Source organism: Triturus cristatus, chromosome 12 (assembly GCF_964204655.1).
Source record: "Triturus cristatus chromosome 12, aTriCri1.1, whole genome shotgun sequence".
NCBI classification, from domain to species: domain Eukaryota; kingdom Metazoa; phylum Chordata; class Amphibia; order Caudata; family Salamandridae; genus Triturus; species Triturus cristatus.
In genome coordinates, this window is record NC_140595.1 from 760,517,233 (window position 1) to 760,540,998 (window position 23,766).

The 23,766-nt window shown below is 41.7% G+C and overlaps 1 protein-coding gene across 1 annotated transcript in view; it reads right to left on the reverse strand.

Moving 5' to 3' along the window:
• Window positions 1–23,195, reverse strand: part of LOC146782739 (extracellular calcium-sensing receptor-like) — an 86,004-nt gene extending 62,809 nt beyond the window's left edge. The window contains exons 1-2 of the mRNA XM_085637219.1: window positions 23,180–23,195; window positions 22,298–22,575 (exon numbers count right to left, since the gene is read on the reverse strand). Coding sequence (XP_085493345.1) covers window positions 22,298–22,555 — 258 coding nt within the window. The 5' untranslated portion in view covers window positions 22,556–22,575; window positions 23,180–23,195. The remainder of the gene's footprint in view (window positions 1–22,297; window positions 22,576–23,179) is intronic.
• Window positions 23,196–23,766: the final 571 nt, after the last annotated feature.

The window sequence follows — 23,766 nt, forward strand, 5'->3', positions numbered from 1 at the left end:
TTGGAACAGAGTGAGGGTATAATAATGGGATATCCTGTAAGGGTGTTCTTACCTCATGATGTGGCAATTCTTTTGACAAGAAGCAGAACTCAGTACATGTCACATAGTAGGCTGACTAAATATGAGAAAATCATTCTGGGAGCATCAAATGTGACTCTTGAGAGATGTGTGAATGTGAATCCAGCAACTTTGTTGCCAGATGCTGACAATGTGAAAGTGGGAGATGATGTTGATCATGATTGTTTGGATGTACTTGACTACTGTACAAAACCTAGACCAGACATAAGAGATTTGCCATTACCTGAGAGTGATCATGTGTTGTTTGTGGATGGATCATGTTTGAGAACTGATGATGGTGTGTTGAGTGCAGCATATGCAGTGTGCAAGGTTTCAGAAGTTATGGAAGCCTCGTCTTTGAAAGGAGTAAGATATGCTCAAGTGGCTGAATTGGTGGCATTGACGAAGGCTTGCAAGATTGGGAAAAATCTGAGGGTGACTGTGATGACTGATAGTCAGTATGGATTTGGAGTGGTTCATGATTTTGGCCAGCTTTGGCTACAGAGAGGTTTTTTGACGTCGAGTGGGACTCCAATAAAGAAGAGGAGGAAGAGTGCGTACTTGGTGCAACTCTAGAAATAGACCAGGCAGGACCATTTGTAGATGGGAAAATAAATGGGGAGAATGTTACTTTTTTGGTAGACACAGGAGCGACGAGATCAACTGTCAGGTCAGCAGATATTAGAAATCTTCCTCTCTCGGACGAAGCAATCCAAGTGGTTGGTGTAGCCAATACACAGATTAAGACTCGTCTTACTGAACCAGTAAGGGTAAGAATAGGGAAATTTTCAGACATGCACAGGTTTGTAGTCTGTGACACTAGTCCAGTGAACTTGTTAGGTAGGGACCTATTGTGTAAGATGAACTGCACAATTTTCTGTACTCCGGATGGAATAGCTTTTGAGACACCAGATGAGGATGTTTTGTACAGGATGACTCTAGATAATAGAGAGAGTGAGATTGTTGGTACATATGCCGTGTTTAATCCAGATGATTTGCCTCAGGAGTTGAGACACACAGTAAAAACAGCGGTTTGGGATTTTACTGGAGAAGATGTGGGATTGATGAATAATGTAGATCCGGTGAAGATTTCAGTGAAAGGGGGGGATTGTTTATCCTAATATTCCTCAGTACAGATTGACACCAGAAATAATTAAGGGAATAACTCCTATAATTGACAAGATGATTTAACCGGGTGTTTTGAGAGAGTTACTGAGTAGCCCGTGTAATTCACCGATAATGGGGCTGAAGAAACCTAATGGAAAGTTCAGGATTGTACAAGATTTGAGAAAAGTTAACAAAATTGTGGTGGCATGTTGTCCCATTGTGCCAAATCCTTCAGTGATTTTGTATCAGATTCCTCATGATGCTGAGTGGTACACAGTGATTGATTTGTGTCATGCTTTCTTTTCAATTCCATTGCATCATGACAGCCAGCCGATTTTTGCATTTCGGTTTGGACAGCGTATTTTAGCATGGTGTCGTATCCCACAAGGGTATACAGAGAGTCCTTCGATATTCAATCAGTTGTTGAAGAAATCATTGGAGAGTTTGATCATGCCTAAAAGCTCAGTACTAGTGCAGTACAACGATGACCTACTTGTGGCATCGAAGACACGTGAAGCTTGTGAAGTAGATACCATAGCTTTACTAAATCATCTGGCAGATGGAGGGTTAAAGGTATCTCCAGCCAAATTGCAATTTTGCAAGAAAGAGGTGCATTATCTTGGACACAATATTGAGAAAGGTCTGAGAAAGGTGACCAATGACAGAATCAAAATTATCAGAGGAATGAGAGCCCCAATGACCCAGAGAGAAGTGAGGATGTTTCTGGGGATGGTGGGTTATTGTCGTCAGTGGATAAGTAATTTCTCCCTGATAGCGAAGCCACTGATTAAATTGACTAAAAGTGAGGTGAGAGACCCATTGGAATTGAATGCAGAACAAATCGCAGCATTTGAAGAGTTGAAGAGCAGTATGTGTGAAGCCCCTGCTTTGGGAATGCCAGACTAGAGAAAGAGTTTGAGTTGTATTGCAGTGAGAGAAATGGATGTGCACTTTCAGTGTTAATTCAGAAACATGGACAACTGAGAAGGCCAATTGCGTACTTCTCATCGACACTTGATCCCGTATCTGTGGGTTTGCCAGGTTGCCTGAAAGCAGTAGCTGCTACATGCAGAAGCTTGGAACAGAGTGAGGGTATAATAATGGGATATCCTGTAAGGGTGTTCGTACCTCATGATGTGGCAATTCTTTTGACAAGAAGCAGAACTCAGTACATGTCACATAGTAGGCTGACTAAATATGAGAAAATCATTCTGGGAGCATCAAATGTGACTCTTGAGAGATGTGTGAATGTAAATCCAGCAACTTTGTTGCCAGATGCTGACAATGTGAAAGTGGGAGATGATGTTGATCATGATTGTTTGGATGTACTTGACTACTGTACAAAACCTAGACCAGACATAAGAGATTTGCCATTACCTGAGAGTGATCATGTGTTGTTTGTGGATGGATCATGTTTGAGAACTGATGATGGTGTGTTGAGTGCAGCATATGCAGTGTGCAAGGTTTCAGAAGTTATGGAAGCCTCGTCTTTGAAAGGAGTAAGATCGGCTCAAGTGGCTGAATTGGTGGCATTGACGAAGGCTTGCAAGATTGGGAAAAATCTGAGGGTGACTGTGATGACTGATAGTCAGTATGGATTTGGAGTGGTTCATGATTTTGGCCAGCTTTGGCTACAGAGAGGTTTTTTGACGTCGAGTGGGACTCCAATAAAGAAGAGGAGGAAGAGTGCATACTTGGTGCAACTCTAGAAATAGACCAGGCAGGACCATTTGTAGATGGGAAAATAAATGGGGAGAATGTTACTTTTTTGGTAGACACAGGAGCGACGAGATCAACTGTCAGGTCAGCAGATATTAGAAATCTTCCTCTCTCGGACGAAGCAATCCAAGTGGTTGGTGTAGCCAATACACAGATTAAGACTCGTCTTACTGAACCAGTAAGGGTAAGAATAGGGAAATTTTCAGACATGCACAGGTTTGTAGTCTGTGACACTAGTCCAGTGAACTTGTTAGGTAGGGACCTATTGTGTAAGATGAACTGCACAATTTTCTGTACTCCGGATGGAATAGCTTTTGAGACACCAGATGAGGATGTTTTGCACAGGATGACTCTAGATAATAGAGAGAGTGAGATTGTTGGTACATATGCCGTGTTTAATCCAGATGATTTGCCTCAGGAGTTGAGACACACAGTAAAAACAGCGGTTTGGGATTTTACTGGAGAAGATGTGGGATTGATGAATAATGTAGATCCGGTGAAGATTTCAGTGAAAGGGGGGATTGTTTATCCTAATATTCCTCAGTACAGATTGACACCAGAAATAATTAAGGGAATAACTCCTATAATTGACAAGATGATTCAACAGGGTGTTTTGAGAGAGTTACTGAGTAGCCCGTGTAATTCACCGATAATGGGGCTGAAGAAACCTAAGGGAAAGTTCAGGATTGTACAAGATTTGAGAAAAGTTAACAAAATTGTGGTGGCATGTTGTCCCATTGTGCCAAATCCTTCAGTGATTTTGTATCAGATTCCTCATGATGCTGAGTGGTACACAGTGATTGATTTGTGTCATGCTTTCTTTTCAATTCCATTGCATCATGACAGCCAGCCGATTTTTGCATTTCGGTTTGGACAGCGTATTTTAGCATGGTGTCGTATCCCACAAGGGTATACAGAGAGTCCTTCGATATTCAATCAGTTGTTGAAGAAATCATTGGAGAGTTTGATCATGCCTAAAAGCTCAGTACTAGTGCAGTACAACGATGACCTACTTGTGGCATCGAAGACACGTGAAGCTTGTGAAGTAGATACCATAGCTTTACTAAATCATCTGGCAGATGGAGGGTTAAAGGTATCTCCAGCCAAATTGCAATTTTGCAAGAAAGAGGTGCATTATCTTGGACACAATATTGAGAAAGGTCTGAGAAAGGTGACCAATGACAGAATCAAAATTATCAGAGGAATGAGAGCCCCAATGACCCAGAGAGAAGTGAGGATGTTTCTGGGGATGGTGGGTTATTGTCGTCAGTGGATAAGTAATTTCTCCCTGATAGCGAAGCCACTGATTAAATTGACTAAAAGTGAGGTGAGAGACCCATTGGAATTGAATGCAGAACAAATGGCAGCATTTGAAGAGTTGAAGAGCAGTATGTGTGAAGCCCCTGCTTTGGGAATGCCAGACTATGAGAAAGAGTTTGAGTTGTATTGCAGTGAGAGAAATGGATGTGCACTTTCAGTGTTAATTCAGAAACATGGACAACTGAGAAGGCCAATTGCGTACTTCTCATCGACACTTGATCCCGTATCTGTGGGTTTGCCAGGTTGCCTGAAAGCAGTAGCTGCTACATGCAGAAGCTTGGAACAGAGTGAGGGTATAATAATGGGATATCCTGTAAGGGTGTTCGTACCTCATGATGTGGCAATTCTTTTGACAAGAAGCAGAACTCAGTACATGTCACATAGTAGGCTGACTAAATATGAGAAAATCATTCTGGGAGCATCAAATGTGACTCTTGAGAGATGTGTGAATGTAAATCCAGCAACTTTGTTGCCAGATGCTGACAATGTGAAAGTGGGAGATGATGTTGATCATGATTGTTTGGATGTACTTGACTACTGTACAAAACCTAGACCAGACATAAGAGATTTGCCATTACCTGAGAGTGATCATGTGTTGTTTGTGGATGGATCATGTTTGAGAACTGATGATGGTGTGTTGAGTGCAGCATATGCAGTGTGCAAGGTTTCAGAAGTTATGGAAGCCTCGTCTTTGAAAGGAGTAAGATCGGCTCAAGTGGCTGAATTGGTGGCATTGACGAAGGCTTGCAAGATTGGGAAAAATCTGAGGGTGACTGTGATGACTGATAGTCAGTATGGATTTGGAGTGGTTCATGATTTTGGCCAGCTTTGGCTACAGAGAGGTTTTTTGACGTCGAGTGGGACTCCAATAAAGAAGAGGAGGAAGAGTGCATACTTGGTGCAACTCTAGAAATAGACCAGGCAGGACCATTTGTAGATGGGAAAATAAATGGGGAGAATGTTACTTTTTTGGTAGACACAGGAGCGACGAGATCAACTGTCAGGTCAGCAGATATTAGAAATCTTCCTCTCTCGGACGAAGCAATCCAAGTGGTTGGTGTAGCCAATACACAGATTAAGACTCGTCTTACTGAACCAGTAAGGGTAAGAATAGGGAAATTTTCAGACATGCACAGGTTTGTAGTCTGTGACACTAGTCCAGTGAACTTGTTAGGTAGGGACCTATTGTGTAAGATGAACTGCACAATTTTCTGTACTCCGGATGGAATAGCTTTTGAGACACCAGATGAGGATGTTTTGCACAGGATGACTCTAGATAATAGAGAGAGTGAGATTGTTGGTACATATGCCGTGTTTAATCCAGATGATTTGCCTCAGGAGTTGAGACACACAGTAAAAACAGCGGTTTGGGATTTTACTGGAGAAGATGTGGGATTGATGAATAATGTAGATCCGGTGAAGATTTCAGTGAAAGGGGGGATTGTTTATCCTAATATTCCTCAGTACAGATTGACACCAGAAATAATTAAGGGAATAACTCCTATAATTGACAAGATGATTCAACAGGGTGTTTTGAGAGAGTTACTGAGTAGCCCGTGTAATTCACCGATAATGGGGCTGAAGAAACCTAAGGGAAAGTTCAGGATTGTACAAGATTTGAGAAAAGTTAACAAAATTGTGGTGGCATGTTGTCCCATTGTGCCAAATCCTTCAGTGATTTTGTATCAGATTCCTCATGATGCTGAGTGGTACACAGTGATTGATTTGTGTCATGCTTTCTTTTCAATTCCATTGCATCATGACAGCCAGCCGATTTTTGCATTTCGGTTTGGACAGCGTATTTTAGCATGGTGTTGTATCCCACAGGGGTATACAGAGAGTCCTTCGATATTCAATCAGTTGTTGAAGAAATCATTGGAGAGTTTGATCATGCCTGAAAGCTCAGTACTAGTGCAGTACATCGATGACCTACTTGTGGCATCGAAGACACGTGAAGCTTGTGAAGTAGATACCACAGCTTTACTAAATCATCTGGCAGATGGAGGGTTAAAGGTATCTCCAGCCAAATTGCAATTTTGCAAGAAAGAGGTGCATTATCTTGGACACAATATTGAGAAAGGTCTGAGAAAGGTGACCGATGACAGAATCAAAATTATCAGAGGAATGAGAGCCCCAATGACCCAGAGAGAAGTGAGGATGTTTCTGGGGATGGTGGGTTATTGTCGTCAGTGGATAAGTAATTTCTCCCTGATAGCGAAGCCACTGATTAAATTGACTAAAAGTGAGGTGAGAGACCCATTGGAATTGAATGCAGAACAAATGGCAGCATTTGAAGAGTTGAAGAGCAGAATGTGTGAAGCCCCTGCTTTGGGAATGCCAGACTATGAGAAAGAGTTTGAGTTGTATTGCAGTGAGAGAAATGGATGTGCACTTTCAGTGTTAATTCAGAAACATGGAGAACTGAGAAGGCCAATTGCGTACTTCTCATCGACACTTGATCCCGTAGCTGTGGGTTTGCCAGGTTGCCTGAAAGCAGTAGCTGCTACATGCAGAAGCTTGGAACAGAGTGAGGGTATAATAATGGGATATCCTGTAAGGGTGTTCGTACCTCATGATGTGGCAATTCTTTTGACAAGAAGCAGAACTCAGTACATGTCACATAGTAGGCTGACTAAATATGAGAAAATCATTCTGGGAGCATCAAATGTGACTCTTGAGAGATGTGTGAATGTGAATCCAGCAACTTTGTTGCCAGATGCTGACAATGTGAAAGTGGGAGATGATGTTGATCATGATTGTTTGGATGTACTTGACTACTGTACAAAACCTAGACCAGACATAAGAGATTTGCCATTACCTGAGAGTGATCATGTGTTGTTTGTGGATGGATCATGTTTGAGAACTGATGATGGTGTGTTGAGTGCAGCATATGCAGTGTGCAAGGTTTCAGAAGTTATGGAAGCCTCGTCTTTGAAAGGAGTAAGATCTGCTCAAGTGGCTGAATTGGTGGCATTGACGAAGGCTTGCAAGATTGGGAAAAATCTGAGGGTGACTGTGATGACTGATAGTCAGTATGGATTTGGAGTGGTTCATGATTTTGGCCAGCTTTGGCTACAGAGAGGTTTTTTGACGTCGAGTGGGACTCCAATAAAGAAGAGGAGGAAGAGTGCGTACTTGGTGCAACTCTAGAAATAGACCAGGCAGGACCATTTGTAGATGGGAAAATAAATTGGGAGAATGTTACTTTTTTGGTAGACACAGGAGCGACGAGATCAACTGTCAGGTCAGCAGATATTAGAAATCTTCATCTCTCGGACGAAGCAATCCAAGTGGTTGGTGTAGCCAATACACAGATTAAGAGTCGTCTTACTGAACCAGTAAGGGTAAGAATAGGGAAATTTTCAGACATGCACAGGTTTGTAGTCTGTGACACTAGTCCAGTGAACTTGTTAGGTAGGGACCTATTGTGTAAGATGAACTGCACAATTTTCTGTACTCCGGATGGAATAGCTTTTGAGACACCAGATGAGGATGTTTTGTACAGGATGACTCTAGATAATAGAGAGAGTGAGATTGTTGGTACATATGCCGTGTTTAATCCAGATGATTTGCCTCAGGAGTTGAGACACACAGTAAAAACAGCGGTTTGGGATTTTACTGGAGAAGATGTGGGATTGATGAATAATGTAGATCCGGTGAAGATTTCAGTGAAAGGGGGGATTGTTTATCCTAATATTCCTCAGTACAGATTGACACCAGAAATAATTAAAGGAATAACTCCTATAATTGACAAGATGATTCAACCGGGTGTTTTGAGAGAGTTACTGAGTAGCCCGTGTAATTCACCGATAATGGGGCTGAAGAAACCTAATGGAAAGTTCAGGATTGTACAAGATTTGAGAAAAGTTAACAAAATTGTGGTGGCATGTTGTCCCATTGTGCCAAATCCTTCAGCGATTTTGTTTCAGATTCCTCATGATGCTGAGTGGTACACAGTGATTGATTTGTGTCATGCTTTCTTTTCAATTCCATTGCATCATGACAGCCAGCCGATTTTTGCATTTCGGTTTGGACAGCGTATTTTAGCATGGTGTCGTATCCCACAAGGGTATACAGAGAGTCCTTCGATATTCAATCAGTTGTTGAAGAAATCATTGGAGAGTTTGATCATGCCTGAAAGCTCAGTACTAGTGCAGTACAACGATGACCTACTTGTGGCATCGAAGACACGTGAAGCTTGTGAAGTAGATACCATAGCTTTACTAAATCATCTGGCAGATGGAGGGTTAAAGGTATCTCCAGCCAAATTGCAATTTTGCAAGAAAGAGGTGCATTATCTTGGACACAATATTGAGAAAGGTCTGAGAAAGGTGACCGATGACAGAATCAAAATTATCAGAGGAATGAGAGCCCCAATGACCCAGAGAGAAGTGAGGATGTTTCTGGGGATGGTGGGTTATTGTCGTCAGTGGATAAGTAATTTCTCCCTGATAGCGAAGCCACTGATTAAATTGACTAAAAGTGAGGTGAGAGACCCATTGGAATTGAATGCAGAACAAATGGCAGCATTTGAAGAGTTGAAGAGCAGAATGTGTGAAGCCCCTGCTTTGGGAATGCCAGACTATGAGAAAGAGTTTGAGTTGTATTGCAGTGAGAGAAATGGATGTGCACTTTCAGTGTTAATTCAGAAACATGGACAACTGAGAAGGCCAATTGCGTACTTCTCATCGACACTTGATCCCGTAGCTGTGGGTTTGCCAGGTTGCCTGAAAGCAGTAGCTGCTACATGCAGAAGCTTGGAACAGAGTGAGGGTATAATAATGGGATATCCTGTAAGGGTGTTCTTACCTCATGATGTGGCAATTCTTTTGACAAGAAGCAGAACTCAGTACATGTCACATAGTAGGCTGACTAAATATGAGAAAATCATTCTGGGAGCATCAAATGTGACTCTTGAGAGATGTGTGAATGTGAATCCAGCAACTTTGTTGCCAGATGCTGACAATGTGAAAGTGGGAGATGATGTTGATCATGATTGTTTGGATGTACTTGACTACTGTACAAAACCTAGACCAGACATAAGAGATTTGCCATTACCTGAGAGTGATCATGTGTTGTTTGTGGATGGATCATGTTTGAGAACTGATGATGGTGTGTTGAGTGCAGCATATGCAGTGTGCAAGGTTTCAGAAGTTATGGAAGCCTCGTCTTTGAAAGGAGTAAGATATGCTCAAGTGGCTGAATTGGTGGCATTGACGAAGGCTTGCAAGATTGGGAAAAATCTGAGGGTGACTGTGATGACTGATAGTCAGTATGGATTTGGAGTGGTTCATGATTTTGGCCAGCTTTGGCTACAGAGAGGTTTTTTGACGTCGAGTGAGACTCCAATAAAGAAGAGGAGGAAGAGTGCGTACTTGGTGCAACTCTAGAAATAGACCAGGCAGGACCATTTGTAGATGGGAAAATAAATGGGGAGAATGTTACTTTTTTGGTAGACACAGGAGCGACGAGATCAACTGTCAGGTCAGCAGATATTAGAAATCTTCCTCTCTCGGACGAAGCAATCCAAGTGGTTGGTGTAGCCAATACACAGATTAAGACTCGTCTTACTGAACCAGTAAGGGTAAGAATAGGGAAATTTTCAGACATGCACAGGTTTGTAGTCTGTGACACTAGTCCAGTGAACTTGTTAGGTAGGGACCTATTGTGTAAGATGAACTGCACAATTTTCTGTACTCCGGATGGAATAGCTTTTGAGACACCAGATGAGGATGTTTTGTACAGGATGACTCTAGATAATAGAGAGAGTGAGATTGTTGGTACATATGCCGTGTTTAATCCAGATGATTTGCCTCAGGAGTTGAGACACACAGTAAAAACAGCGGTTTGGGATTTTACTGGAGAAGATGTGGGATTGATGAATAATGTAGATCCGGTGAAGATTTCAGTGAAAGGGGGGATTGTTTATCCTAATATTCCTCAGTACAGATTGACACCAGAAATAATTGAGGGAATAACTCCTATAATTGACAAGATGATTCAACAGGGTGTTTTGAGAGAGTTACTGAGTAGCCCGTGTAATTCACCGATAATGGGGCTGAAGAAACCTAATGGAAAGTTCAGGATTGTACAAGATTTGAGAAAAGTTAACAAAATTGTGGTGGCATGTTGTCCCATTGTGCCAAATCCTTCAGTGATTTTGTATCAGATTCCTCATGATGCTGAGTGGTACACAGTGATTGATTTGTGTCATGCTTTCTTTTCAATTCCATTGCATCATGACAGCCAGCCGATTTTTGCATTTCGGTTTGGACAGCGTATTTTAGCATGGTGTCGTATCCCACAGGGGTATACAGAGAGTCCTTCGATATTCAATCAGTTGTTGAAGAAATCATTGGAGAGTTTGATCATGCCTGAAAGCTCAGTACTAGTGCAGTACATCGATGACCTACTTGTGGCATCGAAGACACGTGAAGCTTGTGAAGTAGATACCATAGCTTTACTAAATCATCTGGCAGATGGAGGGTTAAAGGTATCTCCAGCCAAATTGCAATTTTGCAAGAAAGAGTTGCATTATCTTGAACACAATATTGAGAAAGGTCTGAGAAAGGTGACCGATGACAGAATCAAAATTATCAGAGGAATGAGAGCCCCAATGACCCAGAGAGAAGTGAGGATGTTTCTGGGGATGGTGGGTTATTGTCGTCAGTGGATAAGTAATTTCTCCCTCATAGCGAAGCCACTGATTAAATTGGCTAAAAGTGAGGTGAGAGACCCATTGGAATTGAATGCAGAACAAATGGCAGCATTTGAAGAGTTGAACAGCAGAATGTGTGAAGCCCCTGCTTTGGGAATGCCAGACTATGAGAAAGAGTTTGAGTTGTATTGCAGTGAGAGAAATGGATGTGCATTTTCAGTGTTAATTCAGAAACATGGACAACTGAGAAGGCCAATTGCGTACTTCTCATCGACACTTGATCCCGTAGCTGTGGGTTCGCCAGGTTGCCTGAAAGAAGTAGCTGCTACATGCAGAAGCTTGGAACAGAGTGAGGGTATAATAATGGGATATCCTGTAAGGGTGTTCGTACCTCATGATGTGGCAATTCTTTTGACAAGAAGCAGAACTCAGTACATGTCACATAGTAGGCTGACTAAATATGGGAAAATCATTCTGGGAGCATCAAATGTGACTCTTGAGAGATGTGTGAATGTGAATCCAGCAACTTTGTTGCCAGATGCTGACAATGTGAAAGTGGGAGATGATGTTGATCATGATTGTTTGGATGTACTTGACTACTGTACAAAACCTAGACCAGACATAAGAGATTTGCCATTACCTGAGAGTGATCATGTGTTGTTTGTGGATGGATCATGTTTGAGAACTGATGATGGTGTGTTGAGTGCAGCATATGCAGTGTGCAAGGTTTCAGAAGTTATGGAAGCCTCGTCTTTGAAAGGAGTAAGATCTGCTCAAGTGGATGAATTGGTGGCATTGACGAAGGCTTGCAAGATTGGGAAAAATCTGAGGGTGACTGTGATGACTGATAGTCAGTATGGATTTGGAGTGGTTCATGATGTTGGCCAGCTTTGGCTACAGAGAGGTTTTTTGACGTCGAGTGGGACTCCAATAAAGAAGAGGAGGAAGAGTGCGTACTTGGTGCAACTCTAGAAATAGACCAGGCAGGACCATTTGTAGATGGGAAAATAAATGGGGAGAATGTTACTTTTTTGGTAGACACAGGAGCGACGAGATCAACTGTCAGGTCAGCAGATATTAGAAATCTTCATCTCTCGGACGAAGCAATCCAAGTGGTTGGTGTAGCCAATACACAGATTAAGACTCGTCTTACTGAACCAGTAAGGGTAAGAATAGGGAAATTTTCAGACATGCACAGGTTTGTAGTCTGTGACACTAGTCCAGTGAACTTGTTAGGTAGGGACCTATTGTGTAAGATGAACTGCACAATTTTCTGTACTCCGGATGGAATAGCTTTTGAGACACCAGATGAGGATGTTTTGTACAGGATGACTCTAGATAATAGAGAGAGTGAGATTGTTGGTACATATGCCGTGTTTAATCCAGATGATTTGCCTCAGGAGTTGAGACACACAGTAAAAACAGCGGTTTGGGATTTTACTGGAGAAGATGTGGGATTGATGAATAATGTAGATCCGGTGAAGATTTCAGTGAAAGGGGGGATTGTTTATCCTAATATTCCTCAGTACAGATTGACACCAGAAATAATTAAAGGAATAACTCCTATAATTGACAAGATGATTCAACCGGGTGTTTTGAGAGAGTTACTGAGTAGCCCGTGTAATTCACCGATAATGGGGCTGAAGAAACCTAATGGAAAGTTCAGGATTGTACAAGATTTGAGAAAAGTTAACAAAATTGTGGTGGCATGTTGTCCCATTGTGCCAAATCCTTCAGTGATTTTGTATCAGATTCCTCATGATGCTGAGTGGTACACAGTGATTGATTTGTGTCATGCTTTCTTTTCAATTCCATTGCATCATGACAGCCAGCCGATTTTTGCATTTCGGTTTGGACAGCGTATTTTAGCATGGTGTCGTATCCCACAAGGGTATACAGAGAGTCCTTCGATATTCAATCAGTTGTTGAAGAAATCATTGGAGAGTTTGATCATGCCTGAAAGCTCAGTACTAGTGCAGTACAACGATGACCTACTTGTGGCATCGAAGACACGTGAAGCTTGTGAAGTAGATACCATAGCTTTACTAAATCATCTGGCAGATGGAGGGTTAAAGGTATCTCCAGCCAAATTGCAATTTTGCAAGAAAGAGGTGCATTATCTTGGACACAATATTGAGAAAGGTCTGAGAAAGGTGACCGATGACAGAATCAAAATTATCAGAGGAATGAGAGCCCCAATGACCCAGAGAGAAGTGAGGATGTTTCTGGGGATGGTGGGTTATTGTCGTCAGTGGATAAGTAATTTCTCCCTGATAGCGAAGCCACTGATTAAATTGACTAAAAGTGAGGTGAGAGACCCATTGGAATTGAATGCAGAACAAATGGCAGCATTTGAAGAGTTGAAGAGCAGAATGTGTGAAGCCCCTGCTTTGGGAATGCCAGACTATGAGAAAGAGTTTGAGTTGTATTGCAGTGAGAGAAATGGATGTGCACTTTCAGTGTTAATTCAGAAACATGGACAACTGAGAAGGCCAATTGCGTACTTCTCATCGACACTTGATCCCGTAGCTGTGGGTTTGCCAGGTTGCCTGAAAGCAGTAGCTGCTACATGCAGAAGCTTGGAACAGAGTGAGGGTATAATAATGGGATATCCTGTAAGGGTGTTCTTACCTCATGATGTGGCAATTCTTTTGACAAGAAGCAGAACTCAGTACATGTCACATAGTAGGCTGACTAAATATGAGAAAATCATTCTGGGAGCATCAAATGTGACTCTTGAGAGATGTGTGAATGTGAATCCAGCAACTTTGTTGCCAGATGCTGACAATGTGAAAGTGGGAGATGATGTTGATCATGATTGTTTGGATGTACTTGACTACTGTACAAAACCTAGACCAGACATAAGAGATTTGCCATTACCTGAGAGTGATCATGTGTTGTTTGTGGATGGATCATGTTTGAGAACTGATGATGGTGTGTTGAGTGCAGCATATGCAGTGTGCAAGGTTTCAGAAGTTACGGAAGCCTCGTCTTTGAAAGGAGTAAGATCTGCTCAAGTGGCTGAATTGGTGGCATTGACGAAGGCTTGCAAGATTGGGAAAAATCTGAGGGTGACTGTGATGACTGATAGTCAGTATGGGTTTGGAGTGGTTCATGATTTTGGCCAGCTTTGGCTACAGAGAGGTTTTTTGACGTCGAGTGAGACTCCAATAAAGAAGAGGAGGAAGAGTGCGTACTTGGTGCAACTCTAGAAATAGACCAGGCAGGACCATTTGTAGATGGGAAAATAAATGGGGAGAATGTTACTTTTTTGGTAGACACAGGAGCGACGAGATCAACTGTCAGGTCAGCAGATATTAGAAATCTTCCTCTCTCGGACGAAGCAATCCAAGTGGTTGGTGTAGCCAATACACAGATTAAGACTCGTCTTACTGAACCAGTAAGGGTAAGAATAGGGAAATTTTCAGACATGCACAGGTTTGTAGTCTGTGACACTAGTCCAGTGAACTTGTTAGGTAGGGACCTATTGTGTAAGATGAACTGCACAATTTTCTGTACTCCGGATGGAATAGCTTTTGAGACACCAGATGAGGATGTTTTGTACAGGATGACTCTAGATAATAGAGAGAGTGAGATTGTTGGTACATATGCCGTGTTTAATCCAGATGATTTGCCTCAGGAGTTGAGACACACAGTAAAAACAGCGGTTTGGGATTTTACTGGAGAAGATGTGGGATTGATGAATAATGTAGATCCGGTGAAGATTTCAGTGAAAGGGGGGATTGTTTATCCTAATATTCCTCAGTACAGATTGACACCAGAAATAATTGAGGGAATAACTCCTATAATTGACAAGATGATTCAACAGGGTGTTTTGAGAGAGGTACTGAGTAGCCCGTGTAATTCACCGATAATGGGGCTGAAGAAACCTAATGGAAAGTTCAGGATTGTACAAGATTTGAGAAAAGTTAACAAAATTGTGGTGGCATGTTGTCCCATTGTGCCAAATCCTTCAGTGATTTTGTATCAGGTTCCTCATGATGCTGAGTGGTACACAGTGATTGATTTGTGTCATGCTTTCTTTTCAATTCCATTGCATCATGACAGCCAGCCGATTTTTGCATTTCGGTTTGGACAGCGTATTTTAGCATGGTGTCGTATCCCACAGGGGTATACAGAGAGTCCTTCGATATTCAATCAGTTGTTGAAGAAATCATTGGAGAGTTTGATCATGCCTGAAAGCTCAGTACTAGTGCAGTACATCGATGACCTACTTGTGGCATCGAAGACACGTGAAGCTTGTGAAGTAGATACCATAGCTTTACTAAATCATCTGGCAGATGGAGGGTTAAAGGTATCTCCAGCCAAATTGCAATTTTGCAAGAAAGAGTTGCATTATCTTGAACACAATATTGAGAAAGGTCTGAGAAAGGTGACCGATGACAGAATCAAAATTATCAGAGGAATGAGAGCCCCAATGACCCAGAGAGAAGTGAGGATGTTTCTGGGGATGGTGGGTTATTGTCGTCAGTGGATAAGTAATTTCTCCCTGATAGCGAAGCCACTGATTAAATTGGCTAAAAGTGAGGTGAGAGACCCATTGGAATTGAATGCAGAACAAATGGCAGCATTTGAAGAGTTGAAGAGCAGAATGTGTGAAGCCCCTGCTTTGGGAATGCCAGACTATGAGAAAGAGTTTGAGTTGTATTGCAGTGAGAGAAATGGATGTGCATTTTCAGTGTTAATTCAGAAACATGGACAACTGAGAAGGCCAATTGCGTACTTCTCATCGACACTTGATCCCGTAGCTGTGGGTTCGCCAGGTTGCCTGAAAGCAGTAGCTGCTACATGCAGAAGCTTGGAACAGAGTGAGGGTATAATAATGGGATATCCTGTAAGGGTGTTCGTACCTCATGATGTGGCAATTCTTTTGACAAGAAGCAGAACTCAGTACATGTCACATAGTAGGCTGACTAAATATGGGAAAATCATTCTGGGAGCATCAAATGTGACTCTTGAGAGATGTGTGAATGTGAATCCAGCAACTTTGTTGCCAGATGCTGACAATGTGAAAGTGGGAGATGATGTTGATCATGATTGTTTGGATGTACTTGACTACTGTACAAAACCTAGACCAGACATAAGAGATTTGCCATTACCTGAGAGTGATCATGTGTTGTTTGTGGATGGATCATGTTTGAGAACTGATGATGGTGTGTTGAGTGCAGCATATGCAGTGTGCAAGGTTTCAGAAGTTATGGAAGCCTCGTCTTTGAAAGGAGTAAGATCTGCTCAAGTGGATGAATTGGTGGCATTGACGAAGGCTTGCAAGATTGGGAAAAATCTGAGGGTGACTGTGATGACTGATAGTCAGTATGGATTTGGAGTGGTTCATGATGTTGGCCAGCTTTGGCTACAGAGAGGTTTTTTGACGTCGAGTGGGACTCCAATAAAGAATGCTGAAGTGATTGGAAAGTTGCTTGAGGCGATACAGCTGCCTAAAGAATTAGCGGTTGTAAAATGTGCTGCTCATGGACAAGGAGATGATTTTGTTACTCTTGGTAATCGTTTTGCCAATGACATAGCACAGTATTGTGCAAAGAACAATAATTCGATTAACAGGGGACGAGAAAAGGAGATGTCTTTTTGTTCTGTGATGTTTACTAATGTCCTGGAAACGTGGGATGAAGTGAAACAGTTGCAGGATGAGGCAGGAGATGAAGAAATGAGAGATTGGATTAAGGCAGGTTGGGCTCCAAGAGAGACAGATCATGTTTGGATCTGTAGAGATGGAAGACCAGTCATGCCAAATAGCATGCTATCGACAATGGCAAGAATGTATCATGGCCAGGGACATCTGGGGAGGGATGCGATGATTAGGTCCTTCAAACAAACCTGGTACAATGCAAAGTTCAGGCTAATTGCAGAGAGCATCTGTCAGAGATGTTTGATTTGTCAACAGTTCAATACTGGAAAAAAGACAGTGGTGAGCCTAGGAACAATAGGCAGAGAAGGAGGTCCTTTTACCAGAATGCAAATAGATTTCATTGAAATGCCCCAAGTGAACAGATTGAGGTATGTTCTAGTGGTAGTCTGTTTGTTCTCAAGATGGGTAGAGGCCTATCCAACTAGGAGGAATGATGGAATAACAGTTGCAAAGTTACTGTTAAGAGAGTTGATTCCTAGGTACGGGTTCCCAGTGACAATTGAGTCAGACAGAGGTGGACACTTCTACAATGAGCTCATGGGTTTAATTTGTGAAGCATTGAGCATACAGCAGAAGCTACATTGTGCATACAGACCAGAGGCTTCTGGTGTTGTTGAGCAGATGAATGGCACATTCAAAAACCGAATTGGTAAGATGTGTTTAGCCACTGGAATGAAATGGCCTGATGTCTTGCCTCTAGTGCTTATGACTATTAGGTCTACTCCAGATAGAACCACAGGGTTGAGTCCACATGAAATATTAATGGGACGTGCGATGAGACATGCATTCGTGCCTGTCAACAAGTTGATGACAATAACTGATGACATGATTTTGGATTACTGTAAAGGCCTGGCTGACGCAGTTCATTCTGTGTTTCACCAGGTTGGAGAAGACGCTTCCACACTTGAGAAGAAGCAAGCTCATGATCTGAGTCCAGGGGACTGGGTGAGGATTAAGGTGCACAGAAGAAGAAATTGCTTGGTTCCAAGGTGGGGAAGGCCAAGACAAGTCATTCTAACTACGACAACTGCAGTGAAGTGTGCTGGTGTGAAGAACTGGGTTCATGCAAGTCATACTCTGAGAGTTCCAAATCCAAAAGATGGGACTGGTAAAGAGTATTTTGAAGAGTCAGATTCCAGTGATGATGCAGAAACTGAACCAGTGAGAAGAAAAAAGAATCCTGAAAGGGGGGAAGGAGAAAGAGAGTCAGGTGATTCTTTTTTCTTTCCAAGAGAGGCTTCAAGAGAAACATTGAGAGTCTCAGAGGAGAGATCAGATTCTGTAAGAGTTCCTGAAGTTCCAACAAGCAGTGGAGAAGAAAGAGGAGAAAAGAGCAATTCCACAGAGATTACACCTGAATCAGATGAGGAGGTTGAAAATCCACCTGAGATTACTCCTGAACAAGCAGGGTCAGTAGAAGAGAGGGACAGATTGCGGAAGACCCCCGAGGAGGTGTAGGGAACATTCCTGATAAGCTAGGTGAAGGGACAAGTAGACAGCAAGAAGATTGCGTGTCGGAGACCCGAGGAGGGACAGAATTAGGGAAATCTCAATCAGTGGTGGAAAAGACTGTGGAGCGAAAGAAAATTGTTGAAGAACAAGAGGCAAATGAGACAGAATCAGATGAGAGTGAGAATGAGAAATCAGAGGGTCGAGTTCTGAGAAAGAGAACTTGGATCGGAGAAAGAAATAATAAGGAAGTGAGACCGAAGAGGAGTGTGAGAGGAGATCTTTGGCCTAACAGGATAAAGAGACTGAGGTACAGACTGACACGAGCAAATTCATCGAAAGCTGAGCAGGTGAACGAGGTGTCGAGTCAGAATCAAGCAAAAGGTGAAAAACAAAAGGTCTCAAAAGAACCAGAGGAGATCAAGAGAATCAGAAAACCTAACCAGAAGTATAGGTCACCGGAATGGACGTACGTGGCACTGTCTGAAGGTGAAGAGGCAGAAAGTCAAGGAAATCCAGAGGGGACCGTACGAGAAGTGGTTGAGGGGAAAACTGTTGGAATCCTGAAAGTTATCTTGACTGACATTGGAGAAGAGTCGGATGCTCAGGATGTTGTTGGAGATTTGATACAATTTGATGTTGCAGAAGAAGAAGTGAAAAGTGATGAAAATCCAAATTGAGTGAACTAAAGGAGTCACTTGGAGAAAAGTGAAAAGAAGAGAGTCTGAATTTAACTGTTTGAAATAATCTAGAGTTCTAAATTTCAGTAGTGGAGTAGAAGAGGCTAAGTCAAAAGACACTGCCGAAGTAGTAAAATGGCTAACACAGAGAATAATCAAAGTAGATGTGCCTTTTTGAAAAGATGGTGTAGAATGTGCTGCTGCTGTACTGGATTATTAATGCTATTATGGGGTGTACTAGCTTTATTAGTTACTTTTAGAGTCACGATAGACACTTTTGGAATACATACTGAGAATGTGACTAGCATAGAGAAGAATTCACAAAAGGTAGTTCCAACTAGAAGTAGTAACATTTACATACATAAAGATAGGTCAATTAATGATTTTTCTAGCAATGTTTTTTCAAAGTTGTACGAATACATAAAGACAATGGAAGTTAGGGATTGCTACGTTTGTATGCAATTACCTGCATCCGTTTCAGAGGGTGTTACTTATCACCATCTTCCGGCTACGTATGGGATTTCATGTAGTGTGTTAAGTAGTGTTTTTTTATTTGTTAGGGAAAATAGATTATGAGATGTCTAACAAAGATAACATTTTTGGGCAATTGCCTATGAATAAAAAGCTGAATCCAGCTAAAGAAGCTAACATTTTTGGTGAGATTTTTATTGAGGCAGAAGAATTAACATTAGATTACATTTTTAGAAACAATTTAACTTGCAGTTTGAAAGAAGAAGAAAAGGCTTTCCTATACATGGTAGAGGAAAGGAGAATGAGCATGCATGAAAAGGCAGGGAAATATAAAGTGAGTGAGACAATATGGGATATTGAGATGGGAAAGGAATTGAGAAATGGGGCCAGACCAACTTTGGCTTTAGATGCACCACAGAAGGGTAAACTATGCATTACCAGAAAGAAATCCCAATATGATAGGTATTTTGTTGGGACTAGTGAGTGTTATGATACATACTTTATTGCAACGGGATGGGGTTTTAAAGGTGGAGAAGATCCAGTTTTCCCGGGAGTGTATTATGTTTGTGGGAACAAGGCTTATTACAGGTTGCCTGACCATTGGTATGGCACGTGTTATGTGGGTCTGGTCTTTCCAAAGATTTTTCATATAGATAGGATAGAAGATGTAGAACACATTAATCTACTAACACGTTTTAAGAGAGAAACTTGGTCAGAAATTGTGGGTGATATTTTTGGAGCTTTAATTCCAGCAGTGGGAATTTCTTTAAATGCATATGGAATTAGGAAACTGTCAACAGTGGTGGATCGCTTATCGACAAGTACCGCTGGGGGGTTTCTTTTGGTAAATACGGAGATGATTGCCGTACGTGCCATGTCTATGCAAAATCGACTTGCCCTTGATATTTTATTGGCCAAGGAGGGTGGAGTTTGTGGAATGCTGAAAGTTCAACATTGTTGCACTTACATTCCTGACGAAAGCAGAGATCTAAAGGTCTATATCAAAAATATTACTGATTTGCATGAAGAATTAGTACCACTGGAAGCTGAAAGTATCTGGACTAAAATAGCTAATAAGATAGTTGCTGTTAAGAGTTTTATTGCTAAAATAGGTAGTACCATTATTGGTAAAATATTATTTCCATTGACATGTGTAATTGTTGCTTTATTGATACTAAGATTGGTGTGTTTGTGTTGTAAAAACAGGGGAGGGAAAAAGAGAATAATTAGAGGAAATACTGAAAAGAAACAAAAGAGGTCAAGGAGAGACCCACAAGAAATAGAATTAGAAGAATTGAGGGAGAGTGTTTACTTAGAGTCAAAAAGGGATGATGAGAGAGAGTCTGGTGTGTAGTGTTGTGAAAAGACATTTTCAATTTCTCCTAAAAATTGGGACAACATTTTTTTTTTGGGTTGGTTTTTGTGGTGATAATATATCACCAAAGGGGGGATTGCTGGAGCAGAGATTTCTATTGAAAATTTATTGAGATTTAAACTCCAGTTTATGTTATATGTCATGATTAAAATTACTGATTTATAATCATTAATCACTAACTTTGTTAAAAGACTTGACTAATCAACATTACTAATGAGAGAAAATTACACACAGGAATGCATATACGTTGCTTTATTAATACGTTAACTAAATTGGTGAGCAAATTAATAAAATAAGTGTCGCAGAAGTGTTATTTGTTTCGTGTTTGCGCTTTAAAATAACGTGCTCTGATGCTTCTTTGTGTTGCAGACGGCTAGGTAATTACATACACATAAGGGTATTAGTGGGGATTAACACTGTATAATCATTATGATGTGGTAACGTTGTTTTGTGTTTCTTTTAATTAAGATGGTCCGTTTTGGCCTAATCCAAGATGGCTGCTATTTACAGCCTGCACTCGAGTGATTGAAATGTGACGAGAGGCCTTGCTGAACATGGTTGAAAGTCACCTGACCACAGCTTCTGGCTGAATTAAAAGTTTCCATGAGGACAGCAGCTCCGGGCTTGCTTCCAATTGCCCTTGGAAAAGAATAAAGCCACAATGAACTGTGATAACTTGCGGTGGCTTCGCTATGGTTCCGAGGAAAAGCATTCATGAATGTATCATTTCCCTAGCTTGAGTTTCCTTCTTCCGTGTTTTATTTTTGTGATTTTTCTGAGCGGAGGTTTTTTCTAAATGTTGCCAGATAACATCCTTTCCTGCTCGCTCTGCTCAGTGGCTCAACGGACGTTTAGAAGTTTGTTTGTTACTTTTATTTTGTAATTTTTGTTATAAATAATGTTAGACTAGAGAGGGTCTTAGGCCACTTCTTCCTGAACCTATGCTCGTGAGGATCGATGCTGATCGAGAGGACGGCGACTCGGGAGACTTTACTAAGAGACCTGTCCTGACCCATTTAGCTAGAATAGGTAACTATGAGAATAATAATCTTGCTAATGATTGACTTCATTTGAACTAATTTTAGATAAAAGATGATCTTTGTTTGAATATCAGTGTCGGGTGGTTATTTCTTTGTCATTTATTGAGTTTCAAATGTTTTTCCTATGTTTTAAATCATGACTCAGGACAATTTCTTTATGGTCGCATTGACCTCGCTTTAGATGCAGATTGGTTTTAGGTTTCTCTCATATACTCAGTGTGGATAGAGTAATAGAATGAATGTCAGTGTGATGGGCCCTAGCGTATGATGAGTGTATGTGCGTGCAACTGTGGATTTACTCTGTCCGTGGAAGTAGGGAGATTTTATATGCGCCGATCTGCAGCACAAGTTTTGTCCTTCATTCTGAAGGGGTTCCTAGAGGCCAGACATAGATCTGTCTTTGACAGCTTCTAGGTCAATGCTGACCAAAGTGTGTCCAGTAGAACCAGATCTTTACCACTTATTGGCCATATCCACATAAGATAGATTTCCTTTAACATAAACACAATTGAGCTAACGTACATAGAAAGAGGTTTTCCTGAAAAATGTACATGGTGTGGCCGATATCACCCCATGGAGCAGACAGCAAATGTTTTGTTTTGTTTACATATGCTCAGTTACAGCCCTCTTCATCTGACCCTTTGTTTCTATTAGCTGTAGGTAACAATAGAGTGAATGACCCAGGGTTTGCTTCAGTAACACACTTTCTGTCTGAGCTCTAATTCTTATGACTTTGCTCTCAATGTATCTTACCTGTGGGTGTTGGTACAGACCGAGAATACGAGCCATCACAACTGAAATTGAAGATGTTGTCTCTCCTATAATGGCGGCAGGTGGGCGTGTCCTCCAGCACTGGTAGTTTGGGATTGGTTCCTCTAGTCCCGTCAGCATCCATAGGGTGCCCTTGAGCGCATGTTGTATCATCATGCAGGAGTCAAAGATTCTGAAGCCCAGAGTAATGTTGGGTAAGAGCTTGGAGTGATTGTTAATCTCTTCGATGGCGAAGACCATGGCTTGAAACCACTGGTAATAATCATAGATTAATCTGGAAAATGTATTGAGAAAATACAATTTATGTTTTAGACTCTTCACATCCCGAGCTTGGGACAACACCTTGTACATTTAACTCAAATTATATGTTAGGTCCGGAGGCGAGGATTAGGCTTTACTTTCTATGCTTTATTTTCACCAGCAGCCATTTTAAAAGATTCAGAAAGCACTACATTTCCCATCAATCAAACCATGGGAATAAGAAACAAAGTATGTCCACCAATCAGAAAAGCTTAATTCCTTCAATAGTGTCTGTAGAGGCTCTGACCCCCCTCTTTCTTTGCTGCTCCAGCAGCCACAGATAAGTTTTTCATCTCGCTGTGTTATGATTTGGTTTTAATTGCAGTGTGAATTGATTGTGTTGATACTTATAGAGCTACCCACATATCGAACTTGCTAATTGCAGCTGTATCGTGCCGGCCCGGCAAAGCTTATCAACGTGAATGAGGGAATGATGCTAACGATCCTTCCCAATCACGGTAACCTTCTCACAGGCTCTACTCACCGTGCTGTCATCTAATGGCTAGGGGACTGCGCATTCTCTCGATTATGTGCTCTGCGTATCTGACTCCCCCAGGCCGCCGGCTCGCCAGTTTAACCCGACACAGGTCAGTGAGAGTGAAGAGAGTTCAGCGGTGTGTGTGTGAAGTCTGACAGGATGAAGATATATTGCCTAATTAAGTCTGGGCTTTGTCAGAGAGCCACCACCTGGTGCGTTATACCCACACTCTGGGTAAGATAAATTGATGACAAGTGGGGACTCGCACAGGTAGTTTTCACAGTGTAAATCCTTTTAGGTTACAAGAGAGTGTTGGTCCACAGGTCTTTGGCCCTTATCCTTAATTTCTGAGTCGCCATAGTACAGTTAAACCCTATTAACCCCACTATCTTCATTTGGCATAGCATAATGGAGCAATATGGGGATTACTTTGAAGAGGAGAAAGTCCAATATTTACCTACTGATGAGGACTTCTTTCAGATAATGGATGTGTCCATCTTTAGGGCCGTCTCCCAGGTAGGGGCACCCCTGGAGAAGATAATTCAAGAATTACAGGCTCAGTGCCCCAGACCCCTTAACCAAAGGGAACGACCTGCAGGGCCTCCTTCCCCGATACCTCCATGGCAGCCCACACTAAACCCTGACAGCAAATGCAAGCGCGGAGTGGATAGCG